A 24,412-nucleotide genomic window follows, 5' to 3' on the forward strand; every position below is an offset into this window, starting at 1 on the left:
GAACCATTATTCTCCAGATGGGCTGAGTAGTAGTGTAAATGGCTGTGCTGGTGACAGCTTCGGTTTGCTGGCTTCTGATGCCCTCTAGAGACAGCTGTCAGCAGGCAGTAGTAGTAGTGTCTCCTTGCAGAATTGAATAGGAATGACTGGTTGTGTGTTTCCAGGTTGTCTCCCAGTATGTCAGTAAGGGCTTGAAAGAGGGGTCCTGTGCAGGCTGGAGGCCTCAAGCTCAGCTCTGCCTGTGTCGAGGTGCAGGACTTACCTATTCTCTGTGACTTTGTTCTGGGGGACTTTGACAGTTCAGAGAGTAGCACCAGGTCATCCTATGCCTTTGTGAGGCGATTCAAAGCTCACCACATCCTTTTATATTTAGCTCAGCCGATTCTTCCAATTGGCCTCAGGGCCCAAAGAGACGGAAAAGACAACCTCCATGGGTGGCTGATAAACCCAGCCCTAAAGAAGTCAAGTAAACCACTCGGGCGGCCCTTCACGAGCAGTGGAGAGGGCACTTGGGCCTGGTTTTCAGTTCCTAATGTGGAAGGTTCTACGCTCGGTGCCTTGTGGTCTTCGGGTGTTACTCTTAGCTCTGTGGCACTCAAAAGGGAGCCGGCGGTGCTGGCTTACAGTCGGTCACCACAGATCACAGCTAAGTGTGGGCTGTGTGCTTATAATGGGACAGTGCCCCCAAATTGTTAGCCAGCCATCCTAGTGGGTCTACACATTGGCAGGTGAAACCCAGCCAAGTAGAGGCACAGAATCCTAGCACTTGGGAGGCAGAGGCAGATGGATGCCTGAGTAAGTTCCAGGACAGCCAGTGCTACACAGAGAAACCCTGTCTCAAAAAAAAGAGAGGAAAAAAAAAACCAGAAAGGAAGGAAGGAGGGAAGGAAAGGAGAGAGCTAAGAGCCAAGTTATCACACTGAATAAAACACTGGGGTATCATACGGCCTGTAGGAGCCAAAAGAAAAAAAAATGAACGGTTCAGGTTTTTGGGTTTTTTGGTTTTTTTTTTTTTTAATATTCTAAGAAGGTAAAAGGCAGTGAACTTAGAAACGATTTATGAAGTCGTATTTCCTGAGTGGTTTCCTTAACTAGTCATTTCCTTAGGAAAACAATGACAGTTCAAGCACGTTAGTGGTTTGAAGGTCTGCAGACAAATCTCCACCAGGAATCGTCTCTTAATTCTCACCTGATTGTAGAAGAATGTCTGGGAAGCAAGCCTCAACAAGGGCTGGGAAGCCAGCACCACGTTGACAGGCACCTCCCCGGCACGTTGATTATTATTTTGGTGAAGATTTTTATTTTTCTTTACCTTCTGCAAGGCTCCTCAGTGCCTGGGTTTTATTGATATTGGTATTCTGCCTCCCAGCCTTGTCAGCATTGTTTAAAGACAGAAAAGTTTGTGTTTACTGTGAAAAGATAATCTTGCTTTTCAAAGTGATTAGTCAAATACCCTGGGTTTCTATGTGCCTGCCATTCATTTGTCAGATTCCTAGTTTCTAATTCACGCTTCCTCCCTGGGGAGAAGAAGGTTTGGTTCAGAAGGAAGGTGTTTTCTGTTTCCTGCTCTTGAAATTAGTTCACTAGGAGGCCTTGGCCTGGATTGAGATGGAAGTTTGACCTGATTAATTGGCCCTTGTATCCGGCCTGGAGGTGTCTTCAATAACAGGAGATTTTTGTCCCCTGGGGCTCTCAAGACTTGGGAGCAGCCAGACCTGTGAGGCAGTAGTTTAAAAATGTCCCATGGTTAGGAAAGACACATGAGACCGGGTCCCTCCACCATTACACCTGTTCTTCAGTTGTCTGGCTGTCCTATCCACCATCAGTATGAGTTAACATTGGGGGCTGGAGAGACGGCTCAGCGGTTAAGAGCACTGACTGCTCTTCCAGAGGTCCTGAGTTCAATTCCCAGCAACCTCATGGTGGCTCACAACCATCTGTAATGGAGTATGATGTCCTCTTCTGGTGTGCCTGAAGACAGCTACAGTATATTCATATACATAAAATAAATAAATTATTCCCTTAACACAACAACAAAAAGAGTTAACATTCGTGGATCCCATAGTGGCAGTTCTGACTGACAGTCTGTGTGTTACAATCTAGATTCCTCTAATCAGGGTCTTAGCTTCCTATTCCAAGACACAGGCATGGTGAGGGAACATTCCTTCTCACCAAAGGCTTGCTGGCTCACCAAGCCCATCCGTGTGCAGACCCTGTGCTGAAGCATGTGTTGAAGAGCCTGAGGAGGATTGGAACTTCCGTTTACCTGTGTAGATTACACTTGAGCACCACCTCCTAGATGTGAGGACGCTTTGAGTATAATTTTATTTTGCTATTGACTTTGATACCTGTAAGAAGGATGTATGTCCAGACGTCAGAGGAGAGCCTTACAGAGTAACTGTTTTTTCTTCCTTCATGGGGTCCAGATCACCAGACTTCTGCTGTGTAGCCTTGCCCCCATGAGCCATCTCACTGCCTCCCATAAGGACTCTTCAAACCAATGAGAACTCAGACTTCACCTGATACACTCCTGTCATTAGGAGTGAGGTGCATCAACGCTGCCCTTAATAGTGCTGAGGAAACTGTGTCTTGTGCTGTGTTGAATCCGTGGCTTTACCTGTCCTAGGTCATCTCTGAGCTCCCTGATGAGTTCCCTCAAGGAAGTGTCAAGAGCTTCTTGGCAGCCCTGTAGCTATAATTCATCTTGCAGTATGTGAAGGTCGTGTTGAAGGCACACCCCGCTAGATGGTGGCTCTGATCTGCATGAGGACTCACAGCAGACCGTACATAGGTGGACACAGCCTTTACGGCAGGATGCATTTGTCTGGTCTGTGGGTGAATTTAGAAACTGCTTTGTTTAAAAACCTCTGGGAAGAGTAGGGGGAACTAAGGATGGCAAAGAAACAGGGAAAAGGAGAAGGGGCTCATGGTCCAGGAGGAACAGACCGTTTGCTTAACTAAAGACTCAGACTGTCTACAGATGAACTGCCTGCAGGTCTCGGTGGTCAGGGACAGGGATGAGTCTGCTGCAGGATCCTTCTGCAGACACCCAAGTAAAGTCCTTGCTCTCTCCCTGCCCCAAGATAGGTTCTCCCTGATACTAGGGTAGCCAAAGATAGCTGTCTTCCCTTTGGTCGTGCCCACGTCTTCCCTCTAGTGGGAGTTGAGCCTTGGAAACAGTGCCAAGCCCAGACTGATACACTATGGGTAGGCCCAGGAGTGGTGTAACCAGCATTACCTGTTAGAAACCGAGATTCCTGGCCCACTCTGGACCTCTGTACCAGAAGCTCTAGCGGTAGGAGACACTGAAAACAAGTTGTACCTACGAACTGTGGAAAGCCACCATGTTAGACACTGCCTCTTGCTGCCCCTATGGGAGATCCCAGGGAAACACTGGCGTTTCTCCTCTCCCATATTTTCAGGGACTGAAATGAAGGCTTCTTGCAGTGAGAGGCAGATGTACAAGAGGCAGCAGCCAGGCTGTCTCCCATCCCATCATGCACTGCTGATTGGGCATGGGTCGGATTTATCCTGGGGGATAATGGCAGTCTTTGCTGCTAGTATGTAAGCTGTTCCGGTTGAGTAGCGGAGCATGTCTGTTCTCCTGTAAGCTGATTTCAAGCACATTGTACATACCTGGCTCTGAGAAAAATAGCCGAAGGCATTTCCAGGGGATGAATCAAGGAACATCCTTTGGTGGGAGAAGCTTTGTGTGCTGGTAATAGAGGTCATAAAATTAATTAGTGTCCTGTCGATTTCCAAACATTGTCCTTGGCTCATCTTTCCGGACAGTGGTCACAGTAACTGCCTGCTTTTGCATAGCCCCAGTAAGCAAACCCCTTATTGGTTCGGAGCCACACTTGCTCTGTGTCGCTGGAGGGAGCCGTGGGCTCGGTGGGTTGCTAATGTGGATATCTATGCTTCCAGGAACTACTCCTTCTATGTCCTGGACAACCAGAACTTGCAGCAGCTGTGGGACTGGAACCACCGGAACCTGACCGTCAGGTCAGGGAAAATGTACTTCGCTTTCAATCCCAAGCTGTGTGTCTCTGAAATTTACCGGATGGAGGAGGTGACAGGAACAAAGGGACGGCAGAGCAAAGGAGACATAAACACCAGGAACAACGGAGAGCGAGCTTCCTGTGAGTGACAGCGTTAAATCACTGTGGCTGCCACAGTCAAGATGGCAGCCATTCATGGGCGGGCTCTCTTTCACTTTGGACTGTCAAAGCACTGCAGCTGGTACCTGGCCTCTGCGTGTGTCTGCACAGTTTGTGGGTGGGTGCCTGATATATCCGTATTGATACATTTTTCCAGAGGATCTGTTTGAGTATATTAAACATTCAAGCAGGTTCTTAGAGCGTGCACAGTGAAATATCTTGTCAATATGAGCAGACAATATTTATTAAAGAGCTAGTCTGTTCCAGCCCCATGAACAAGCCAGCTCTGTCCTGCATCCCCAGAACAAAGTGAGCCCAAGTCCTTGAATCCAGAATGCTTTTCACATTTTAGACAATGTAATAATACCATCTAGGTAATACAGTTTTCACCCTAATATCTCATAGACGAGAGTTCAACCTGTTAGCACAGCCCTCTCCAAATGTGGCCCCAGACGTGGAATGTCTTTCTCTAGCCTTGTATGGAGCCAGGTACACTCCTATAATCTCAGCACTTAACAGGCTGAGGCAGGAGGATTGCGAGTTTGAAGCCAGTTTGGGCTACATCAAAAGACCCTGTTTTAAGGAAGCAAACAAATGCTAAAGCTCTATATGGCCCTCCGTCTTTATGGCACTAGTGGGGAAAATAAGGAGTCATGTGACCAACATCTAGTCAGATGTACGCATATATACGGAGGGAGGGCTAGCCTTGTCTTCTGAGTATCCAGATTTATCTGATACCCTCATGATCCAGGAGGCATTTTGAGAAGAGTAGTTAGGCAGAGGTGTGAATGTGCACCCTCACCAGCACCCTCACCTTCCTGCAGAGTCCCCTGGCCTGTTCCCCATTAAGACCATAGCAAAAGCCTGCAATTGAAACATTTCGAAGTTTTTCTCCCTTAGAGGCAGCTAGGGACCTGCCAGGTCATGAATGCACCAGCCATTTATTTTCCTTTGGAAGCACAGTCAGGGTTCTCTCTCTGGGTGACACTTGAGCAGGACCTGCCATGCTCTGGGGGTCTCTGTTAAGCACATTTTGCTGACTTCTCAGGGTTTTGGTGTTCTCTGTCTCTTGCCTTCAGCTCATTGGTGAGAGCAGTTCGGGCAGTTTTGGGGTTGAACACAACTTGATGGGATATTGACAGTCATTTCTCCCACCTTACCAGCTAGAATGCAGTGCTAAAATCAGGACAGTCCCCACACCTCACCATACCTCACAGCCAGGGTGTACGTGCCAGAGAGCACACGGCCTGCCCAGGTCAGTGCCCACCCAGTCTCATTCCTGCTAGAAGACTCCAAGGAGGTCCTGTATCCTTCTAGCTTGGCACCCCGTTCTAGCTAAGAGAAGCTCTGTTTTGTGGCTTACTCGCGGTCTTACACATGCCTTGTGTAAGGCATACTCTGTGGTCGCTGCACAGAAGCCAGCAGATGCCTATACCTACAGGACTCGCTGTTCTCTCAGTACAGCCTACAGGTTTGCAGTCATTTAACCAGGTCCCCTTTACCCTCCAGCATCCTATGAATGATCTGAAAGGCAAGGCCACCTTGTTCGTAAAGAGGCCCTTCTCACGGGGTGAGAGACAGTTACAGGTTCACGCCCCATCCCCTGGGCAGGTGACCAGTGGGACAAACTGACCTGGAGTGAAAGATGAACCTGTAGGTTCTATCCCCTGTGAAATGTTTGGACTCCTGGTGGAAAAATCAGAATGCTACCTACAAAATCCAGACAGAGCTTAGTACGGACAGCCAGCCTCGGGAAAGATAGAAGTGTTAGTGCACAGACAGGTGGGTCTCTGTCACTCACGGATGCACCTCTCTGCCCCCAGGTGAAAGTGATGTTCTCCGTTTCACCTCCACCACCACCTGGAAGAACCGCATCATCATAACGTGGCACCGGTACCGGCCGCCGGACTACCGGGATCTCATCAGTTTCACAGTCTACTACAAGGAGGCGTGAGTTTGGGCCTGTCACTCAGACATCAAGCTAGAGGGTGGGGATGGCCAGGTGGTTGTATGCCTTGGCTGAGTAGAGAATCTTTGGGGTTCCTGTGAAGAATCAGGCCAGGTGACCACCTCATCCTCACGTGTCCTCTTGTCACGTTAAACTGTCCCAACCTGAGACAGCTAGTCAGGAGAGTTTACACTTCAGCCTTTCCATTGTTTAGATGGTATTTGAGTAGGTTCACCTCAAGGGGAAAAAGGATGAATTTTAAGAGAACTGGATCCATCCAAACTATCATAAGCCATATGTGGACTTGGTTAAAATATTGTTTTAGCCTCTGTCCCCAAAATGCCCCATGGGATATACTGTTCTCACCGAGGTTACCCTGAACTGACCCATTGTCTTCCAGTCACTTTATGCATATGTGGTCTTGCCAAGACTTTGCTCTGGGTCATGAGCCCTTTAGAATTAAAGAGGAACAGAGAGGGGCTAGCCTAGCTGTCAGCATTTCCCAGGATCTTCTAAGAGTTTCCCTGTACTGATAGGAACACCTTGCCTGCTCAGCATTAGAGCTCTCTGAGCGATCTCATTCTCCCACTAGGCCTCCTGTGGCCGGGTGGTTTCCCGTCTATGTGGTCATCCGTTTTCCCAGGTGCTCATCTTCCCAGAAGCAAAGGTGCTAGTGGCAGTGCCTGGCGCCTTCGCTGCTGCTGGACCTGGGGTCCTGGGAACTGTTATAGCCCATGGGAAATAGAAAGCTCACAATCTCTCAGCATTTGCGTAAGTGGAAGGCACCCATCTCCCATCGTGATTGAACACAGGTCATGTCAGTACAATTTCAGAAGCCAGTGGCTAGCGGCCCTTCCATCTCGTGAAGGTAGAGACCCTGCCCACAGTGCCTCTGTGGAGAACCCTCCCTTCCCTTCAGAAGTGCTGCCAGCATGCTGCAGTGTTAACTGATGGTATCACTGTGCCACTTTCTGAGACAATCAGGAAGCAAAATATTTGAATATTATGAGATAGCTATTAGAAGCATCAAAAAATAGCTATTATCAACTTACATTGTAGAACTCTGGGGGCGGAGGGGGTAGGAAAGTTAGTTTTGTTCGAAAGTTATCTCTTATCAGTTTAATATTTGCATTAAACAGCCATGCTTGAGAGGGACATCGGCATCTGCGTGTCTTAGGAGCAGCGTTTCCGTCCCTGTGAATACGGAACTTGCCGTCTCTAAGGCTGCTAGTTCGGTTCTGTGGTTCATAGCTGCCGAGCTCCTGGGTCCAGATGCTTGACTTTATTCTTGTATAGAAATCTAATTGACGATGAGTTTTATTCGGAATTCCCGTTATAGAAAGTGTGACACGCTCAGCCCCTGGGGAAGGTTCCTGAGAGCTTTGATGCCAGAGCCCTTCAACATTCTGTGGCCTGTGTTGATTTGTCTTGCAGACCCTTTAAAAACGTCACGGAATACGACGGGCAGGATGCCTGTGGCTCCAACAGCTGGAACATGGTGGACGTGGACCTGCCTCCGAACAAGGAGGGGGAGCCTGGCATTTTGCTGCATGGGCTGAAGCCCTGGACCCAGTATGCAGTCTATGTCAAGGCTGTGACCCTCACCATGGTGGAAAACGACCACATCCGTGGGGCCAAAAGTGAAATCTTGTACATTCGCACCAACGCTTCAGGTATCTACACATCGAATGAGCACCCCCTGCCACGCCATGCCATCATTCTCTGACTTTTTATAAGCTGGCTTTATTTATGTGAGCATAGTGGGGCTGCAGGGCTAGCAATGAGATGCCTGTTGCTGCTGCTGTGTTATATTCTCAATGCCAACACCTTCAGTTCTCCTGAGCCGTTTTCTAGACTTGGCACCATCTTAATCGTCAATCCCTCTGCTCTACGGCAATGAACCAGTGTTCTCCAAGGCAGTAGGATGGTTTCTTTCTGAATGCCCAGGATGTAGCCACCTGTGGGTGGTCTCATCTGTTTCAGTGCAGACTTTAGGAACCGAGGTGACACTGGCCCATGCCCCATCTAGTGACTTGATGGCTCTGTATCTTTGTTCTGCACCCACCAGCCTCCCAGCAGGCATAGAGACCTGTGATACCCGCTCACTGACAGATCCCTTCTCATCCTATGCTTATGCACAAGTTCCCCAGCTCCAGAACCTAGAAGTGGGAAAAGCAAACGTGTGTGCGAACTTATATCCCAAGACTACAGGTAGAAAGGTGTGCGTCACTGTAAAGATAATGACTGACCTCTTGCAACAAAAATCCCACAGTCCGAGGGGCTTACAAAGCAAAGAAAGATACTTCTCCATTCCAAGAGCAAAGCGTTGGCATTTTGTGACTGGTTGGAGCCAACTTCCTGGCCTATAGACACATCTGTTTGATGTGCCCTCACGTGTCTAAAAGAGCACACACAGGGTTCTCCAACCTTCTTTTCTTTAGAATGCTAATTCTGTAGACTACAACTCTCTCCTCGTGACCCATTCGCTTTGCAGAGCCCCAACATTTGAAGGAGAGGGTTTCCACATAGGGATTTGTGGGGTGAGGAGAGCACAAGGTCTACAGCACCAGTAAACGTTCTGAGAGCAGGTTCTGTTTTGGCGAGGAGGGTGCGTGGAAATATCACAGACTTGTACCTAAGTGGCAGAGTGAGAAGATCTTAACGATAACTTAGAGCTCCTTTACCCCACTTCCACCACCGTGCCACGTTAGAGAGCCCATAAGCAGTCACAGCCATACCGCGGACCCTCAAGTGTTCATAGAGAGCCCATAGCAGTCACAGCCATACCGCGGACCCTCAAGTGTTCATAGAGAGCCCATAAGCAGTCACAGCCATACCGCGGACCCTCAAGTGTTCATAGAGAGCCCATAGCAGTCACAGCCATACCGCGGACCCTCAAGTGTTCATAGAGATCCCATAAGCAGTCACAGCCATACCGCGGACCCTCAAGTGTTCATAGAGATCCCATAAGCAGTCACAGCCATACCGCGGACCCTCAAGTGTTCATAGAGATCCCATAAGCAGTCACAGCCATACCGCGGACCCTCAAGTGTTCATAGAGAGCCCATAAGCAGTCACAGCCATACCGCGGACCCTCAAGTGTTCATAGAGATCCCATAAGCAGTCACAGCCATACCGCGGACCCTCAAGTGTTCATAGAGATCCCATAAGCAGTCACAGCCATACCGCGGACCCTCAAGTGTTCATAGAGATCCCATAAGCAGTCACAGCCATACCGCGGACCCTCAAGTGTTCATAGAGATCCCATAAGCAGCCACAGCCATACCGCGGACCCTCAAGTGTTCATAGAGATCCCATAAGCAGCCACAGCCATACCGCGGACCCTCAAGTGTTCATAGAGATCCCATAAGCAGTCACAGCCATACCGCGGACCCTCAAGTGTTCATAGAGATCCCATAAGCAGCCACAGCCATACCGCGGACCCTCAAGTGTTCATAGAGATCCCATAAGCAGTCACAGCCATACCGCGGACCCTCAAGTGTTCATAGAGAGCCCATTAGCAGTCACAGCCATACCGCGGACCCTCAAGTGTTCATAGAGATCCCATAAGCAGCCACAGCCATACCGCGGACCCTCAAGTGTTCATAGAGATCCCATAAGCAGTCACAGCCATACCGCGGACCCTCAAGTGTTCATAGAGATCCCATAAGCAGTCACAGCCATACCGCGGACCCTCAAGTGTTCATAGAGATCCCATAAGCAGTCACAGCCATACCGCGGACCCTCAAGTGTTCATAGAAATGAATTTTCCACACAGGCCTCTAGTCCTGGGAATGGGTTGCTTTAGTGGAATTTCGAGTGCAACTGAATACATTTTTCATCCTAAAATTTGGGAGAAATAATTCCCAGTGAATCGTTGCAGCAGATTTGAGATTTGAGGAAAGAAAAACAAAAGCAGGAATGCCTTCTTATTATTATTATAGCAAATTCCTAAGAAATCTCGTTCTCCTTCCTAAATATTAAAAACTGCATTTGTCCTCTGGCCTCAAAAGTGCTTGTGACTGATAATGACATACTTAGTCCCTCCTGTGCCTCTGCTTCGTCTGGGAAACTTGTCATTGAAATCTTTAGTATAGAGACTTGTTTGGAAATACTTACTTTTGGGAACCATCGCATGACCAGGCATCAAGTGCTTGACCAGGCATCGAGTGCTTGTTTTGTCTGCAAGAGCTAGTATCAGTTTTGATCTTCCAACATGCTGCCACTCCGAGGTTCTCGGAGCCTTGAGCACCACATGCATCCTAACGCCCCTCTGATTACTTCCTATTGATGTGGTCGTCTATGACCTGGTAAGGAAAGGATTTGACATCAGTATCCAGATCACAGTCTGTGGTCGTGAATGAAGCCAGGGTAAAAAGTCCAGCAGAGACAGGAACTGTGGAGGGATGCTGCTGACTGGCTTGCTCCCAATGGCTTGCTCAGCCTGCTTTCTTACAGAACCCAGGACCACCATCCCAGAGGCTTCCACATTCCACACCACAATGAGCTGAACTCCACCCCCCTCGAAGCATTAGTTAAGAAGGTGCCCACAGGCCTGACTACAGCCTGATCATACTGAGTTGTCTTCTCAACTGAGGTTTCTTTCTGTTAGATGGTTGTGTCAAGTGGACATAAGACAAACCAGTACAAGCTATTTGCACCTTTCAGATATCAAAAATGGCTTGGTTTGACCTCATATTTAAGTGGCATACCACGATCCTATCTCTTGGACTTTGGGAACTGCCAAAGATCAGTGGGCCTTGTTCTTTGTCATGTATGTGGTTGGGGATGGGGTAGGCTTTCAGCTGTGGTATTGGTTTTGCTGTGGGAACTCCAGCAAGGGCATGGCAGTGGTCCCCTAGGACCTTTTTACGTAAGTCAGTTCTACATTCGAGTCCGGGCGTCGGCAGTACGTAAGCCTTGGTCATTTTGTTAAACTCGTTTGCTGGTAACAGGACTTTGAATAGAATCATGACTCAGGTATACTGGCTTCCCTGAGTCAAGCTTGCTTACAAGATCTGTGAGTCCAGGTCCTTGTTTCACAGACCTTTCACACAGGCACATACCACCCCACATGCTGTCCAGCTCTCCATTTTGGTTCCCTGTCGTCTTTACCAGAGATTCAAATTCGCAATCATGGGGAAATGACTACGCAGTCCAATTTGCCATTTCCTAAGACACACTGGAGAGCAACAGTTGTCATAATTGAGTCAACTGTAGGTTTTCTAGAGTCCCCTTTTACCCCAGCTATGCCCCGGTCCCAGGTCAGTGAGCCGAGAGTGTTTGCACAGAGATTATCTGAGAGCAGGTGCTCAGAAGAGAGCCCCCCCCCCCCCCCCCCCCCCCCCCCCCCCCCCCCCCCGCCATCCCGGTTAGTAATCCTTCAAAAGCTCAGGTTCGGGGCTGGGGATTTAGCTCAGTGGTAGAGCGCTTACCTAGGAAGCGCAGGCCCTGGGTTCGGTCCCCAGCTCCAAAAAAAAGAACAAAAAAAAAAAAGCTCAGGTTCGCTTTGTGCCCAGGTCAGCCTTGCAGCTTCCTGTCGACTCCCTGATAAAGCTCGACCTCGGGTTCCGTTCTGTTTTCTGAAATGTCCTTCGTTCTCCCCTGCAGTTCCTTCCATTCCTCTAGATGTCCTCTCGGCATCAAACTCCTCCTCTCAGCTGATCGTGAAGTGGAACCCCCCAACTCTGCCCAATGGTAACTTGAGTTACTACATTGTGAGGTGGCAGCGGCAGCCGCAGGATGGCTATCTGTTCCGGCACAACTACTGCTCCAAAGGTGAGCTGGGCTGGCAGCCGGCAGGGCAGTGCCACTGGCCTTGCCTGTTGTCTGAGAGTCCCTGAGCCCCCAGGGTTACACCCGCGTGTGCAGGCCTTGATTCCTGGCAGAGCGCACCAGCCCCCCTCCCCCACTCACAACGCTCCCTGGCACACCGTGGGTGGCTTCCATTCCCACTCTATTCTTCTCCAAGCAGACAAAATACCCATCAGAAAGTACGCCGATGGTACCATCGATGTGGAGGAGGTGACAGAAAATCCCAAGACAGAAGTGTGCGGTGGTGATAAAGGGCCGTGCTGTGCCTGTCCTAAAACCGAAGCTGAGAAGCAGGCTGAGAAGGAGGAGGCTGAGTACCGTAAAGTCTTTGAGAATTTCCTTCACAACTCCATCTTTGTGCCCAGGTGAGTATGCCTTTTGGAAATGCTACTCTCCATCGAGCCAGCCCCAGCACTTCACTCCCCGCTGCACGATGGGGGTACCACACGGAACCCACCTAGAAGGAGGCTCGCCCTGCAGGAAGGGGCCCAGGGCTCATGTGTGGGAAGAGGTTGCATGAATATGAGAACCGTGTAGCCTCAGCCACATCACCTCTCTCAAAGCAGGTGGGGTCGTCCTCACCTTGTGGTGGAGCCACTGCATAAATCACTTGACTGTCCTCATGGACACAGATGAAGGGAAAAGCTAAGGCTTGAGCCAGTCTTGCCTTCCCTTCTTCTGTCCGTTGTCATACAACCCGGCAGAGGAGTGGAGCGAACGGGGACTGGAATCAGAGTCCATTTCAAAGGGCATCCAGCTTCCAAACATAGCCTTGTGTGTGCTCAGTGTGTCCATTACAGTTGAGTCTCCTAAGTGTGTGGAACTCTGTCCCAGGTACTCCCTCCACTCCTGTTCTGCCCTCAGTCTCTGCAAAGCAAGAAGGCAAATGAAGGGGACCAGTGAGCTGGTTCCGTGGGTAAAGGTACATCCTGAGCCTAAACACCTGGGTCCTGTCCTCAGCACCCACGTGAAAGAGAGAGCTGACTCCCGCAAGCTGTCCTTCAACCTCTACCCTCATGCGGGGGGCTGGAGGGGAGTAAATGTATTTAATTTTTGTTTTAAATAAAGGAAAAGTTTGATTGCCGTGCTGGGGGAAAAGCTAGAAAAACCTCAGCTGTCCGTCTATAGATAGATAAGCAAATGATGGTATATCCATCCAATGGAATAATAGCTAGCTGTGAAAAAGGAAAGAAGGTGTGAGCGATGTAAAGGGTAAATACTGTATGGTTTTGTGTATACGAAATACACAGAATAGACACATGTGGCAGGCTAGCCACATTTCCTAGGGGTTAAGAGTAGGGTGGAGGAGCTAGAGACGGCTGAACTGTTATGAGCATCAATTGCTCGTCAAGAAGTGCTGAGTTCAAGTCCCAGCAACCATGTGAGACACAACCATTGTAATGAGTTCCAGTGCCCTCTTCTGGCATGCAGGTGCACATGCAGACAGAGCTCTCATACACATAAGATAAAGAAATAAATATTTTTAAAGAAAGAATAGGGTGGAAAGGGAAACAGGTGATCTTTTTTTTTTAATGGTAGTTTAAGGTGATGCGAATATCTTGGACATAGCGACAGTGATTGTACATTTTCACTGTAGTCCAGAGGGGCTAGCTCATAATGTCTAGGAAGGAGATAGAGGACGTGACCCTGGAATATCCTCCTGAGAGGCTGCACACACCATTGGAGGCTGAAAACTGGCTAGATAGCTGGATTCAGACCAGTGAGGTGCCCACCCAAGTCCCCATGGCACCCCAACTGCTTGTGGTCTTCTGGGCTTATTCCCTTCTCCCGAGCTTCCCCAAGCCTTTAGTGGCTGTGTGTCCTGCTGTTACTTTGCCTTTGCTGCCTTTCTTGGATTATATCAACAAGTGGATTTTAAGATGACTTCCATGATACTTGTGAAATAGTGAGAGAGAACCATATTACTGAAAAGTCAATCGAGAAGGAAATAAGGACCGGTTAGCTCTAGAGGTTAACAGTCCTTTTGAGAGTTGGTGTCCTGGTTTCTCAGGGGCTTCCTTCCGCTCCCTTCCTCTCACAGTAGAAATTACTACAGCTCCCAGTACCCTGTAGTAGGCCGTGCATACTCCCATCTGCCCCACTCGGGGCAGCTCCAGTTGATTGGCAGGCTGCCAGGCTGCTGTTGAAGCCACCTCTGTGTGTCAAGATGCACTGCTGTTTTTTTTGACCCATCTTCCCCTGTGTGTAGTGTGTGCTTCCTTGAATTTGAAAACCCCAACACAGGAAATAAATCCAAAGGTGCTTTAAAAACTGGATCCAGTGATGTCCTAAGTAACTTACCGAGTCTTGAGTCTAAGACCTGCATCCTCTAATACCAAACCCTCATCCCTTCATTGGCTTATCTATGTGGACCATTCCACCCGAACCAACACCCAGCTAGTAAGAGTTCCTGTAGCCACAAGAATGGCCAGGTATGCAGTGTTCCAAGGAGACCAGACAGAGGTCCTCCCATTACCACGCTTGTACTGGATGTCAGTCGAGATCCAGGGCTCTCCTAGGCACTGCCAGAGGTTTAGGCTGTGAGTGGATGTTATAAGTTCCTTCACTGTTGCTAGCAAATTGCCTGGTGCTTGGTAGTGTGCATAGCTCACCAGTTTTAAAGATAGAAGAGTAAGGAGTTGGCATGGGTTCTGCCCCGATGAAGGCGTCCTTGAGTGTGTGCGTGGTAGAGCACCGTGGCAGAAGTGCTTGTGGGGCAGCAGAGAGTGCAAGGCAGACAGGACGCTGGACAGAAGTCCAGCGCTTAGCCTTGTTCGTAAGACTGCCATCTAGAGGCACTAAACCCTCTTTATTACAGTTCCCCATATGACATCAGGATCTCCCCCAACAGGCCCGTTCTCTAAAGGTTCTTCATGCAGCTACCCCACCGGTGACCAAACACCCAACAATCCAACATGAGAGCCCAGGGTGGACAGGCCATTAGCAGAAAGGCCCTAGCATTTGGTTATAGCCAGATGACATCACTTCGTGACTGCTGTTATCATCAGCTATGCAACACCAAGGCTAAGTGATGGAGCAGCAGGGCTGTGGTTGACCTAGTTGGGACTGTGCAGGCCTTGTACTGTGGGTTTGAAAGAGTTTCCTCTCGGCCAGATCCTGCCTGCTGAATGTGCTCACTCAGTCACACGGCCTGACTCTCTCTGTCCCGAAAGAAGCCCAACATGCAGATAGGTGTCGCCACACCTGGCCGTTTGGGTGTTTGGGTTTAGGTTCGTTATGTTTGTTTTCTCACTTCCTGCCAAGGCACAAGTCTGGCATCCATACATGATCTCGCAAGGTCCCTGTAAAGGAGCACCCTGGATGACAGGAGCAACTCTGTCATCACACAATTGAATCACCTAAAACCTATTCCTACCTTCATGTCCTTCTAGGTACAGTTTATCTGGGGGCTGAAGGCAAACGAGTCAGATTTAGTCCTTCTGCGTTGTCTGACTTTGCCTGTAAGTTTATTGTAGAACGGAGGCTACTGTTCATAAAGTTACTTCCTAAACTTGGTGTTTTAAGTAAATAATGGCTTTCGTTGGCCGCCATCTTTATTTTTGAAGCCACTTAGTTTCTGTCATTAAAACATTCTTATATGTAAGAAGTACAGGTTTTTCCAATAGCAGTAGAATAGATAATCTGGAGGAGAGCCGTGTTTATCAATAAGGAGACTACTTAGTCTGCTTGGTGCTGTAACCCAGTTTGTTGGGAGTGGACCGGTATCATTTTGCAATATCAAATGCAGGCAACTTCTTACATGAAGACACAAGTTTGTGTTGTGCTGGTTTTGAACAGGAGGCAGGAAATTTATTAGAACGTTTTGAACGTGTTCCTAGCCTCCCTTTCCCCCAAAAGTGTGGTTTCTTGTATCTTTCCTTCCGGGGGATGGGTGGTTTGTTGCCGGGTCAGTAGTTTGCTGGGTGTGAGCATGGTGGAATGGTGCCCTCGTTCCCTAATTTTTCTTTCCCCAGCATTATGAAAACAAATGCCCGGCCCTAACTTTTGTGACCGGCCCCAACATGGGCAGTTTATACGCTTTTAGTGGGAACTGGCATGTTAACACCCAACAAAGAACTGTGGTTTTGATAGCAGATCCCTCTGCTGCAGACTGCGGGGCATACAACCCTCCCCACCACCACCACCTCACGCTTCCAGATGTTGGCCTAGGGAACATCCACAGGCCTGAGGCATGGCTTCCACGGTGCCCCATGTGTGGGAACTTCTGTTCTCTCCGCTGAGTTCCACATTTTCATCTTAGACTTGTCGAGTTCTTACCAGACGGAACGCATCCCGCCTGTTCTCTCACCCCTTGCCCAGTCACAAGCAGTGCCAGCAGCAGCTCAGCACCCAGCTCGCCTACTGCTCACCTGCAGACCACCTGAGGGCTGCTTCGACCCCATAGGTCTGCTTGTCTGCCATTATATATATTTTTTTTTTCAGTTTTTATGAATGTTAGAAGCCAGTTTTAAGGTTTGTAGAGGGAAAGGGAGCCCCAGCCCCTGTTCCCGTTATTTTTGTGTAGTTTTTCAAGCCAACACAAGTCAACCCCCTCACAAGCAGGCTCTTGGGAGGCGGCCACAGGTATCAATCACTGCCAAGGAGGGAGCGAAGCCGGTTTGATAGACCTCCAAGACCTCGATGCGTACTAGGGACTGGGGGCATCATCAATAGGAGATCCTATTACTCAGGAAAAGCTCTGGGATTCAGGTACTTGCTCACTGCTTAAACTAGGGCATTTCCATTTCAGAGAAGATCAAAAAAGCCACCACTGTTGGACTTGTGTGTCTTAGCCATAAGGTACCTCACTTTTCCCGGCTAGTCTTATGAGCCTGGTTGGTTTGTCCTGTTTAATGTTCAGTCATCAGGCCTGACCAAGTAGCACTGTCAGGTAAAACAGAACAGTGCCTGGCTAAGAATGGCCCACACATTGTTTCCTAGTGTTCTCGATGTGTGTGTGTTCATGCGTGCCTGCGTCCCTGAGGGTGCCGCAGAGAGTACAAGATGGGTCACGAGGAAGGAAATCCCCCTGGTTATTTGTTGGTTCTCATCCAAGGAAGCCTGAATACTTTCTTTTAGTTCAAGGGCTAGGATGTGTTCCTTTTCCATTACTTCTACCCTGGCCGTGAAAAAGACAAAGAAAGCTAAAGAATTTAGCGGCTGACCTTGTGTTCCCTGCAGACCTGAGAGGAGGCGGAGAGATGTCCTGCAGGTGGCTAACACCACCATGTCCAGCCGAAGCAGGAACACCACGGTAGCTGACACCTACAATATCACAGACCCGGAAGAGTTCGAGACAGAATACCCTTTCTTTGAGAGCAGAGTGGATAACAAGGAGAGGACTGTCATTTCCAACCTCCGGCCTTTCACTCTGTACCGTATCGATATCCACAGCTGCAACCACGAGGCTGAGAAGCTGGGCTGCAGCGCCTCCAACTTTGTCTTTGCAAGAACCATGCCAGCAGGTATGGCAGGTAGCCCCACCACCAGCTCAGAGCTGGGGGGCGGGGGGGGGGAGGCTGACAGCCCTTAGATTCAGTCCTACGAGTGTGTGCTCGTTGGTCCACAACCTTGTTGTGCCCAAGGAACGGAGAATGTGTTCCCAGTGTGGGTTCTCATCCCAGACTTACCATAGAAAGCCTTTATGAGCCCCCTTCAGGACTCTCCCTCCTGCACACACCCCTGTGCCTTTCTGTACACAGCTGACCGAGTTAGCTTTCCATCGCTGTCACAAAAGACCTGAGGCCATCGTCTGACCAGGAGGAAAGGTTTACTTTGATCTCAGTATTTCGGGAGTTTCAGGCCACAGAGACTTGCCTCACTGCTTTGGGGCTTGTAGTGAAACACCACGTCATGTCAGCAGTAGATAGTAAGGGAAACTTATTTCCCCTCATGGCAGCCTTGAAAAGGAGGGGTGAAAGGCAGCTTCCCAGTGACCTGACTTCTTTCAGTGAAGCCCAACCTCCTAAAGGGTCTGCCTTCTCTCAGTAGTGCCAGGGGCTAGAGACCGAGTACACAAAGACCTTCTTAGCACACCTCAGACCTGTGATGGGCACTCCAGGTCCCAAATAAAGTAGCTGCCTCGATGCAGAGGGGACCTTGTCCCCAGGGTCAGCTGGAGCAGCCCATGGGCCTCCTCCTACAGTTAGACACTGCCCGTCACCCTGCCGGCTATTCACCTGTCCGTGAAGCATGGTGAACTGACACTTCTCATTTCTGGAGGAGGTGTCAAACAGGGGAGAGAACAAAGCATGATAGGAACCGGGGCAGTAGGAGCTTCTGAGATAGGCTCTGGCACTCACCTGCAGCCCTTTGCCTCCTGTGTCTCGGCTTCCCAGTCCAAGAAGAGACAGAGACCAGCTTATCTCCCAGGGCCTTTCCCCACTGTCACTCAACAGCTTTGATTCACCTCCTCGGTTCCAGAAGTGAGGCCGGCAGTGGCTGTAGGAGAGGATGGCCAGAACAGCTGCCTCAGAGGCCAGCCTCATAAGTGGCCCTTCCTCCCATGTGGAAGCTGCAGTGGCTATGAGGGTGTGGACTGCAGAGAATGTGTCAGTGCCACAGCTGGAGGCTCAGCGCACTGAAGCTCACTGCCCTCCTTCAGGGCTGCTTGAAGGGTTCATTTTTTTATTGTTTTAGGTAGGGAAGTGGACCTGGAGAATACTACATAGGTTTTTCAGGAGCATTCCCTTGTACTCAGCCACAGGTTTTTCCAGTCAGAAAGGAGGGAGGTACTGTGGCGTCTTCAGATGACGGGTCACCAGGCAGTTCCAGACCCTAATCTTACAGCCATCTCAGGGAAGAACTCCTACAAGGTCCCTGTCCAGAGTCCTAGATGTACAAGGATTGGGGGGGAAAGAGTATTTCTTATATTTTTGGTTGTGAACCTAGCCTTTAACGGCTGAGCCATCTCTCCAGCCCGGGAAAGAGTATTTCTTATGTTAGCGTACCATTTGGCATCCTTTCTGGGGACCTAAACCCAATTCAACTGTTTGTTTATATTAATTATGCAGAAGGAGCAGATGACATTCCTGGCCCAGTGACCTGGGAGCCAAGACCTGAAAACTCCATCTTTTTAAAGTGGCCAGAACCCGAGAACCCCAACGGATTGATTCTAATGTATGAAATAAAATACGGATCGCAAGTCGAGGTAAGTGGGGGACCGTGCATGTATTTCAGCGCTGAGAGTACATGCTAGAGCGTGCCAGTGGTCTGCCGGCCTCTAAGCAGACAGCAGAGAGGTGGGCAGTTGGTGAGGAGGTGAGGATAAGGTTCTTCCCAGCAACACCATCTCCGCTGAATAATAACTTGGGTGCACGGAGCTGGCTGCACTTCACCTACAAACAGTTAAACTGTACATAGGCCTCGTACTAGACACGTCTTAATGACCTTTCCTCTTGAGTTCTGTTCGATTACCAACATACTTATTACAGTTTCCCTTGGGCTGACCTGAAGGCTACCTTTATGATATGATTGCTTCCTTTATATTGATAACCTGGACAATCGTTAGGCAGAGGTTAGGCAGCTGGAGTTAACAGCATAATGATTTGAGTCGATAGAGGTCAGATCTCACTCATGCGTGTAGGAAATTAACACTTACCTTACATTTCCATAGGATCAGCGGGAATGTGTGTCCAGACAGGAGTACAGGAAGTATGGAGGGGCCAAACTTAACCGTCTAAACCCAGGGAACTATACGGCCCGGATTCAGGCTACCTCCCTCTCTGGGAATGGGTCGTGGACAGATCCTGTGTTCTTCTATGTCCCAGCCAAAAGTAAGTCTTACTGAAGGAGATGCATGGTACACTTAGAAACTGGCTGGGCCAGAACGCGGAAGCCATGAGCTTTCGAGGCTCTCTTGTTTTCTGTTAGAGCAGAGCTGACTGGGTTGTGGAGGTGACTTATTAGGGAAAGTGCCTGCTTAAAGATCCAAGTTCAAGTCCTTGAAATAAAAACCGGGGGCACCGTTGTATGCCTCTGTAACCTCTGTGTTCAGGGAATTGACAGTAAAAGTTTTGTAGCATGCTAGCTAGCCAGTCTAGCCCATTGGTGAACTCTGGTTTCAGTGAGAAGCCATGTCTAGACAGTAGAGGTAGCAAGCCAGAAAGGAAGACACTTGATATTTACTACTAATGTACACACCGCTGTGCCACCATCACCCCACCGACACAGACAGACAGACAGACAGACACACACACACACACACACACACACACACACACACACACATCCCCGAGCCAGGAAGTTTTCCCAAGGGGTCACGCTAAGGAACCAGGATGTTGTCTGATATCTCAGCCTGGGAAGATGTTGAGCCTTGGATCCTTATCCTGTGACAAACTAGAAGACGATTGTGCAACCCAGAAGATACCCTTGCTCTCACCGTGTCTCGTGTGTGCAGGCGTTTTGCAAAGCATCAAGTTGAACATTCAGTCTCCTGCCTGGTCAATGAAGCTGATCCAGCAGTCAGCATCTTCCCAGGGGTCATCTGGTGACACTGCTCCAGGGCAGGAATCTGCAGAACAGCATCCCCGTCAGAGTCATTCTTCTCCCCTCGTGTGTCCAGTGGTGAAAAGCAGATGTGCTCTTCCTTGCCCACCAGTATGCACTGAGAGATACTGCTCACGTTAATTCGCACAGACACTAGTGGGTAATGTTTCATGGAAACCACCGAGAAGATGGGATTCTTAGGCTGCTCCATGCGATGTCAGATTTAAAACTCAGTGTTGTGAAACGTTTAAATGCAAGGGCTGCATACTTGTTTGACCCCAAAAATTTAGCCTTTTTCTTGTGTTGTTGTTGAAATAGTACTCAGTGAATTTTTACACGTCTTAATAGAAACCAAATTTTTTAGATTATTTCATGTTCATGTAATATGTGAACAAATATTATAATAGGACCAAATGTGAATTTCTTTTGCACCCCCCCCCATGCTACCCCCAAAGATCTCAGCCCAGCTTTGAGGCTAGAATCTTGGCTGTGGTAAACTGTTGTTTCCTGGTGTCTATGTCCCTACTGGTCTCTTCTGGATTCGTGATTCAGACAAGGTCTCAACAGATCCAGCAATCCCCTAGTCCTGAGTACTCATCCAGAAGAAACGAAGTCAGTTGTGTTGAAATCTACACTCGCTCGTTTATCAACCCACTCGCCACAGTAAACAGACAGTGGACGTATCCTCCAGCAGACGCCTGGGTGAGGAATGTGGTACGTGTACGTGGCATAATACTCGTCCGTCAACAGAAGGAGCAGAAAGAGAAACACCACATGACCTCACGTATACGTGAAATAAGTCTAAAAGGGGAAGCTCAGAGAGAGTCCTGCAGGTTACCAGGGGAACGAAACTTAGGGGGTGTTGCTCAAAAGGTACACAGTTTTAGGTAGATGGAAGGAAAATTTCAAAGGACGGACTGTGTATAGCACAGTGGCTATAGTTAATAAAGCGTTCTTGAGTATTGCTAAGAGCCTTGTCACCACAGAAATGGTAACAGTGTGAGTTAGTGCTGATGCTGATGGGGTTAACGTACACATGCTTTAAAATCTGTTGTATACGGTGAGACTGTGGTATAATTAGGTATAACTTTATGTCGGTTAATACTCTGATAATCCACCTAGTCAGTTCCAGGTATTCAAAGATATGCATGACATTTGAAAATCCTCAGTGACTGTAAAAGGACAGAGGTAAACAAAACTATAAACAGGAAGCTAGGATTCTGTGTGTCTGCGGCTGCCGTGCCTAGATGTAGATTTTAGGAATGATGGGATGGATAGTTCTGTCAGGTACAATCTGAATTTTCTCATTTGTTCCGGGTAGCCTGGTCTCATCAGTTACGTGTTAACACTCCACTGTGATGTTAGAGGAGCTCTCTGTTATGACAGAACACAGAGATAGTTAGATGGATGGCCCCACAGTTCCAGGGGTTGTAGGGCATTGTCGTTGGTTCCATTGCCTTCAGACTGTGCTGAGACAAAGCATCAGAAGCAGGAGGCACAGGTTGGAACAGAGCTGGTCACTTCCAAAGGACAGAAAGGGGCCCAGGTTTCACAGTTCTCTCAAAGGTCGTCTACCTTCCCGTGACCTCACTCCCTTCCTCTAGAGCCCAGCTCCTAAGGTTCCTGCTACTTCCCAATGACATCACAGCTGGCAACGAAGCCCTGAGCATCTCTGGCCTTGGGGTACATTTAAGCTTTAACCGTAGTATGCCATGCTGCCACACCAACACTGCCGTCTCCGCAACTCTCTCTAGGCTCCTTCCCTACCTTTCTCTTATTCCCAGGGTACGGAGACTAAGTCTAGAAATTCGGTAGTGTTCTCTGAAGTAGCGGTGTTGGCTTCCTAAGCTGAGTGAGCCTGGCTTTTCTTAGGAGAGAGCATGTCTGTAGCTGCCTTTGTAAATCGAAGACTGGGATGCCACTGGGGAATCTTAAGAGGCCCTCCGATGGGGTTTCTCCAGTGGAAGTTGGCACATCCCTCAGGGGGATTGAAGCTGCGTGCTAGCTTTCTTTGCTTCTGGGAAATTTTCCCAGTGTCCGACAAGACTCTTAGGCTGCAGTTTAGTGCGGGTTTTCTTGTGTCTGATCCTCAGAGGGGGGACGAGGAAAGCCCGGCACCACCCGCTATTTTTTTTAAGGAAGTCTTTGAGCTTGAAATCTATTAAACTCCTCGTCAGACTTCTCCTTTCCCAATTAAATATTCTCAGGTCCTTCAGCCCTTTCTCGAAGGCCAACTGCATAGGCAATTTTCTGGCAGTTTTGTTCTTCTGGATGTGTTCCAGTTTCTCTGTGTCCCTGTTGAAATGTGAGACTCAAAAAGAACACAGCACAACCTGACCTGTAGAATCAGTAACACTGAACTAAGAGCTCTCCTGGGGGGGGGGGGGGGGAGGAAAGCTCCGAGCTTCTCACTGGCAGGGGTACACATGAGTACTTTCAGGAATTGGAAGGTGCTGAACCCCATCCATTTTGGAAAATGCTTGATTCGGAAATAAATTTAATTTGAAAAACTAGTTTGGCTTTTGTAGTATTTCAAGAATAAGAATAGAGTTTAGAGATAGACCAACCATTAGCAAGTGACTCATGGTTCATGAACATGTCCCCACGGAGTCCCCAGCTCCTTCCCAAGGAGACATTTCTGGTGTGTGTGTGTGTGTGTGTGTGTGTGTGTGTGTGTGTGTGTGTGTGTGTATATATTGTTGACATGTGCTCAATGTGCACACATGCAGAGTTTAGAGGACAACTTTGAAGAGTTGGTTCTTGGGTTCCAGGGATTGAACTCAGGTTGTGAGGGTGACACAGCAAGTCCCTTTACTCACAAGCCATCCCATTATTGTAGACATGTCTACTTGGGTGTCCAGGAGTTATGGTAGACTTCTTCTGAGCCTGAAATCCAAAGTGCTTTCATGGAAATTCCTCGATCCGTTTCAATCCCTGATCTTCATTCCATCAGGCACTCAGGTGAGGGCTCACAGCCCTTCTCTTCCTTTTCTCCAAACACTCATTTTCATTTGTATATTTGTTTTCCCATTTTAACCGGAGTCTTACCCATTCCTCCTGGCACATGGGTGGAATCCAGCCTCCCAGTCCTTGGGTCGTGGCTGTTCTGAGCCAGGGCTGCAGGAAAGCCAGGCTCTGACTTTGGACCTTGACTTGTCAGTTACCAGTGCAACCCCTGGGAAAGCTGGGGCACCTCTCTGATCTTGCTTATAGAAAAGGATTTCTTCCTGAGGTCTAAATGGAGCTGTGAATAGCTTGCCATGAGAGAATGACACATTCTCTTAACTCCTCCAGACTTGGCAGTACCCAGAGGACCCCAGTGTGTCCTCGTACACACCATCTCCCCAATACATAAATCTAATCAGTTTTCAAGCTGGCCTTGAAAGAGTTCACTGATACTTCTTATTAATTGTTTTAGTTTTAGCCTTTTAGAATCTCTTACGTGAGTACTGCATATTTACATCATCCAGCCCCTCTCTCTCCCAACTTCTCCCATATCCCCTCTCTCAGATTCATGTAAGCAACTTATGTACACATTAATACGTATATATGTGTGTGTGTGTATTATATATATATATATGCATGCATGCATACATACATATATGCATACACACACACACGTATGTCCTGCCAAGCTCATTTAGTGTTACTTGTACATATATGTGTTTAGGGATGACCAGTTGGGATTGGCTGACCCTATCAGCTAGCTTATGCCTGATAAAGACCGATTCTCCTTCTCTCAGCAGCCATTGATTGCTGGTGGCTTCTCATCTAAGGGTGGGGCTTCAGAGATTTCCCATGCTTGAGTAATCATGTCAACCGGTATTGTCATTATGCAGGCTTAGGTAACCGTGTTGTTGAGATTTCATGTATGCAGGTATCTTTTGTAAAAGGCAGCATCTCTCAGCAGACACCCCTGTGCTCTGGCTCTTAGAATCTTACCACCTGCTTTGCTGTGAAGGGGTATGACAATTGGGAATGGGTACCCAATGGTCAGCTGTTC

At 48.7% G+C, this 24,412-nt stretch overlaps 1 protein-coding gene across 5 annotated transcripts in view; it reads left to right on the plus strand.

Annotated features, from left to right (window-relative positions):
* Positions 1 to 24,412, plus strand: part of Igf1r (insulin-like growth factor 1 receptor) — a 288,878-nt gene that overhangs the window by 230,267 nt on the left and 34,199 nt on the right. For 2 of the 5 annotated variants that reach the window (XM_039102217.2, XM_008759500.3), the window contains exons 6-13: positions 3,928 to 4,142; positions 5,984 to 6,110; positions 7,543 to 7,781; positions 11,719 to 11,886; positions 12,080 to 12,287; positions 17,104 to 17,387; positions 18,936 to 19,072; positions 19,538 to 19,697. In XM_039102217.2, coding sequence (XP_038958145.1) covers positions 3,928 to 4,142; positions 5,984 to 6,110; positions 7,543 to 7,781; positions 11,719 to 11,886; positions 12,080 to 12,287; positions 17,104 to 17,387; positions 18,936 to 19,072; positions 19,538 to 19,697 — 1,538 coding nt within the window. Of the gene's footprint in view, positions 1 to 3,927; positions 4,143 to 5,983; positions 6,111 to 7,542; positions 7,782 to 11,718; positions 11,887 to 12,079; positions 12,288 to 17,103; positions 17,388 to 18,935; positions 19,073 to 19,537; positions 19,698 to 20,320; positions 22,923 to 24,412 lie in introns of those variants that run through there. The other 3 variants (NM_001414181.1, NM_052807.3, XM_039102225.2) reach the window with 2 other exon arrangements.

This window comes from Rattus norvegicus, chromosome 1, assembly GCF_036323735.1.
Source record: "Rattus norvegicus strain BN/NHsdMcwi chromosome 1, GRCr8, whole genome shotgun sequence".
NCBI lineage: Eukaryota > Metazoa > Chordata > Mammalia > Rodentia > Muridae > Rattus > Rattus norvegicus.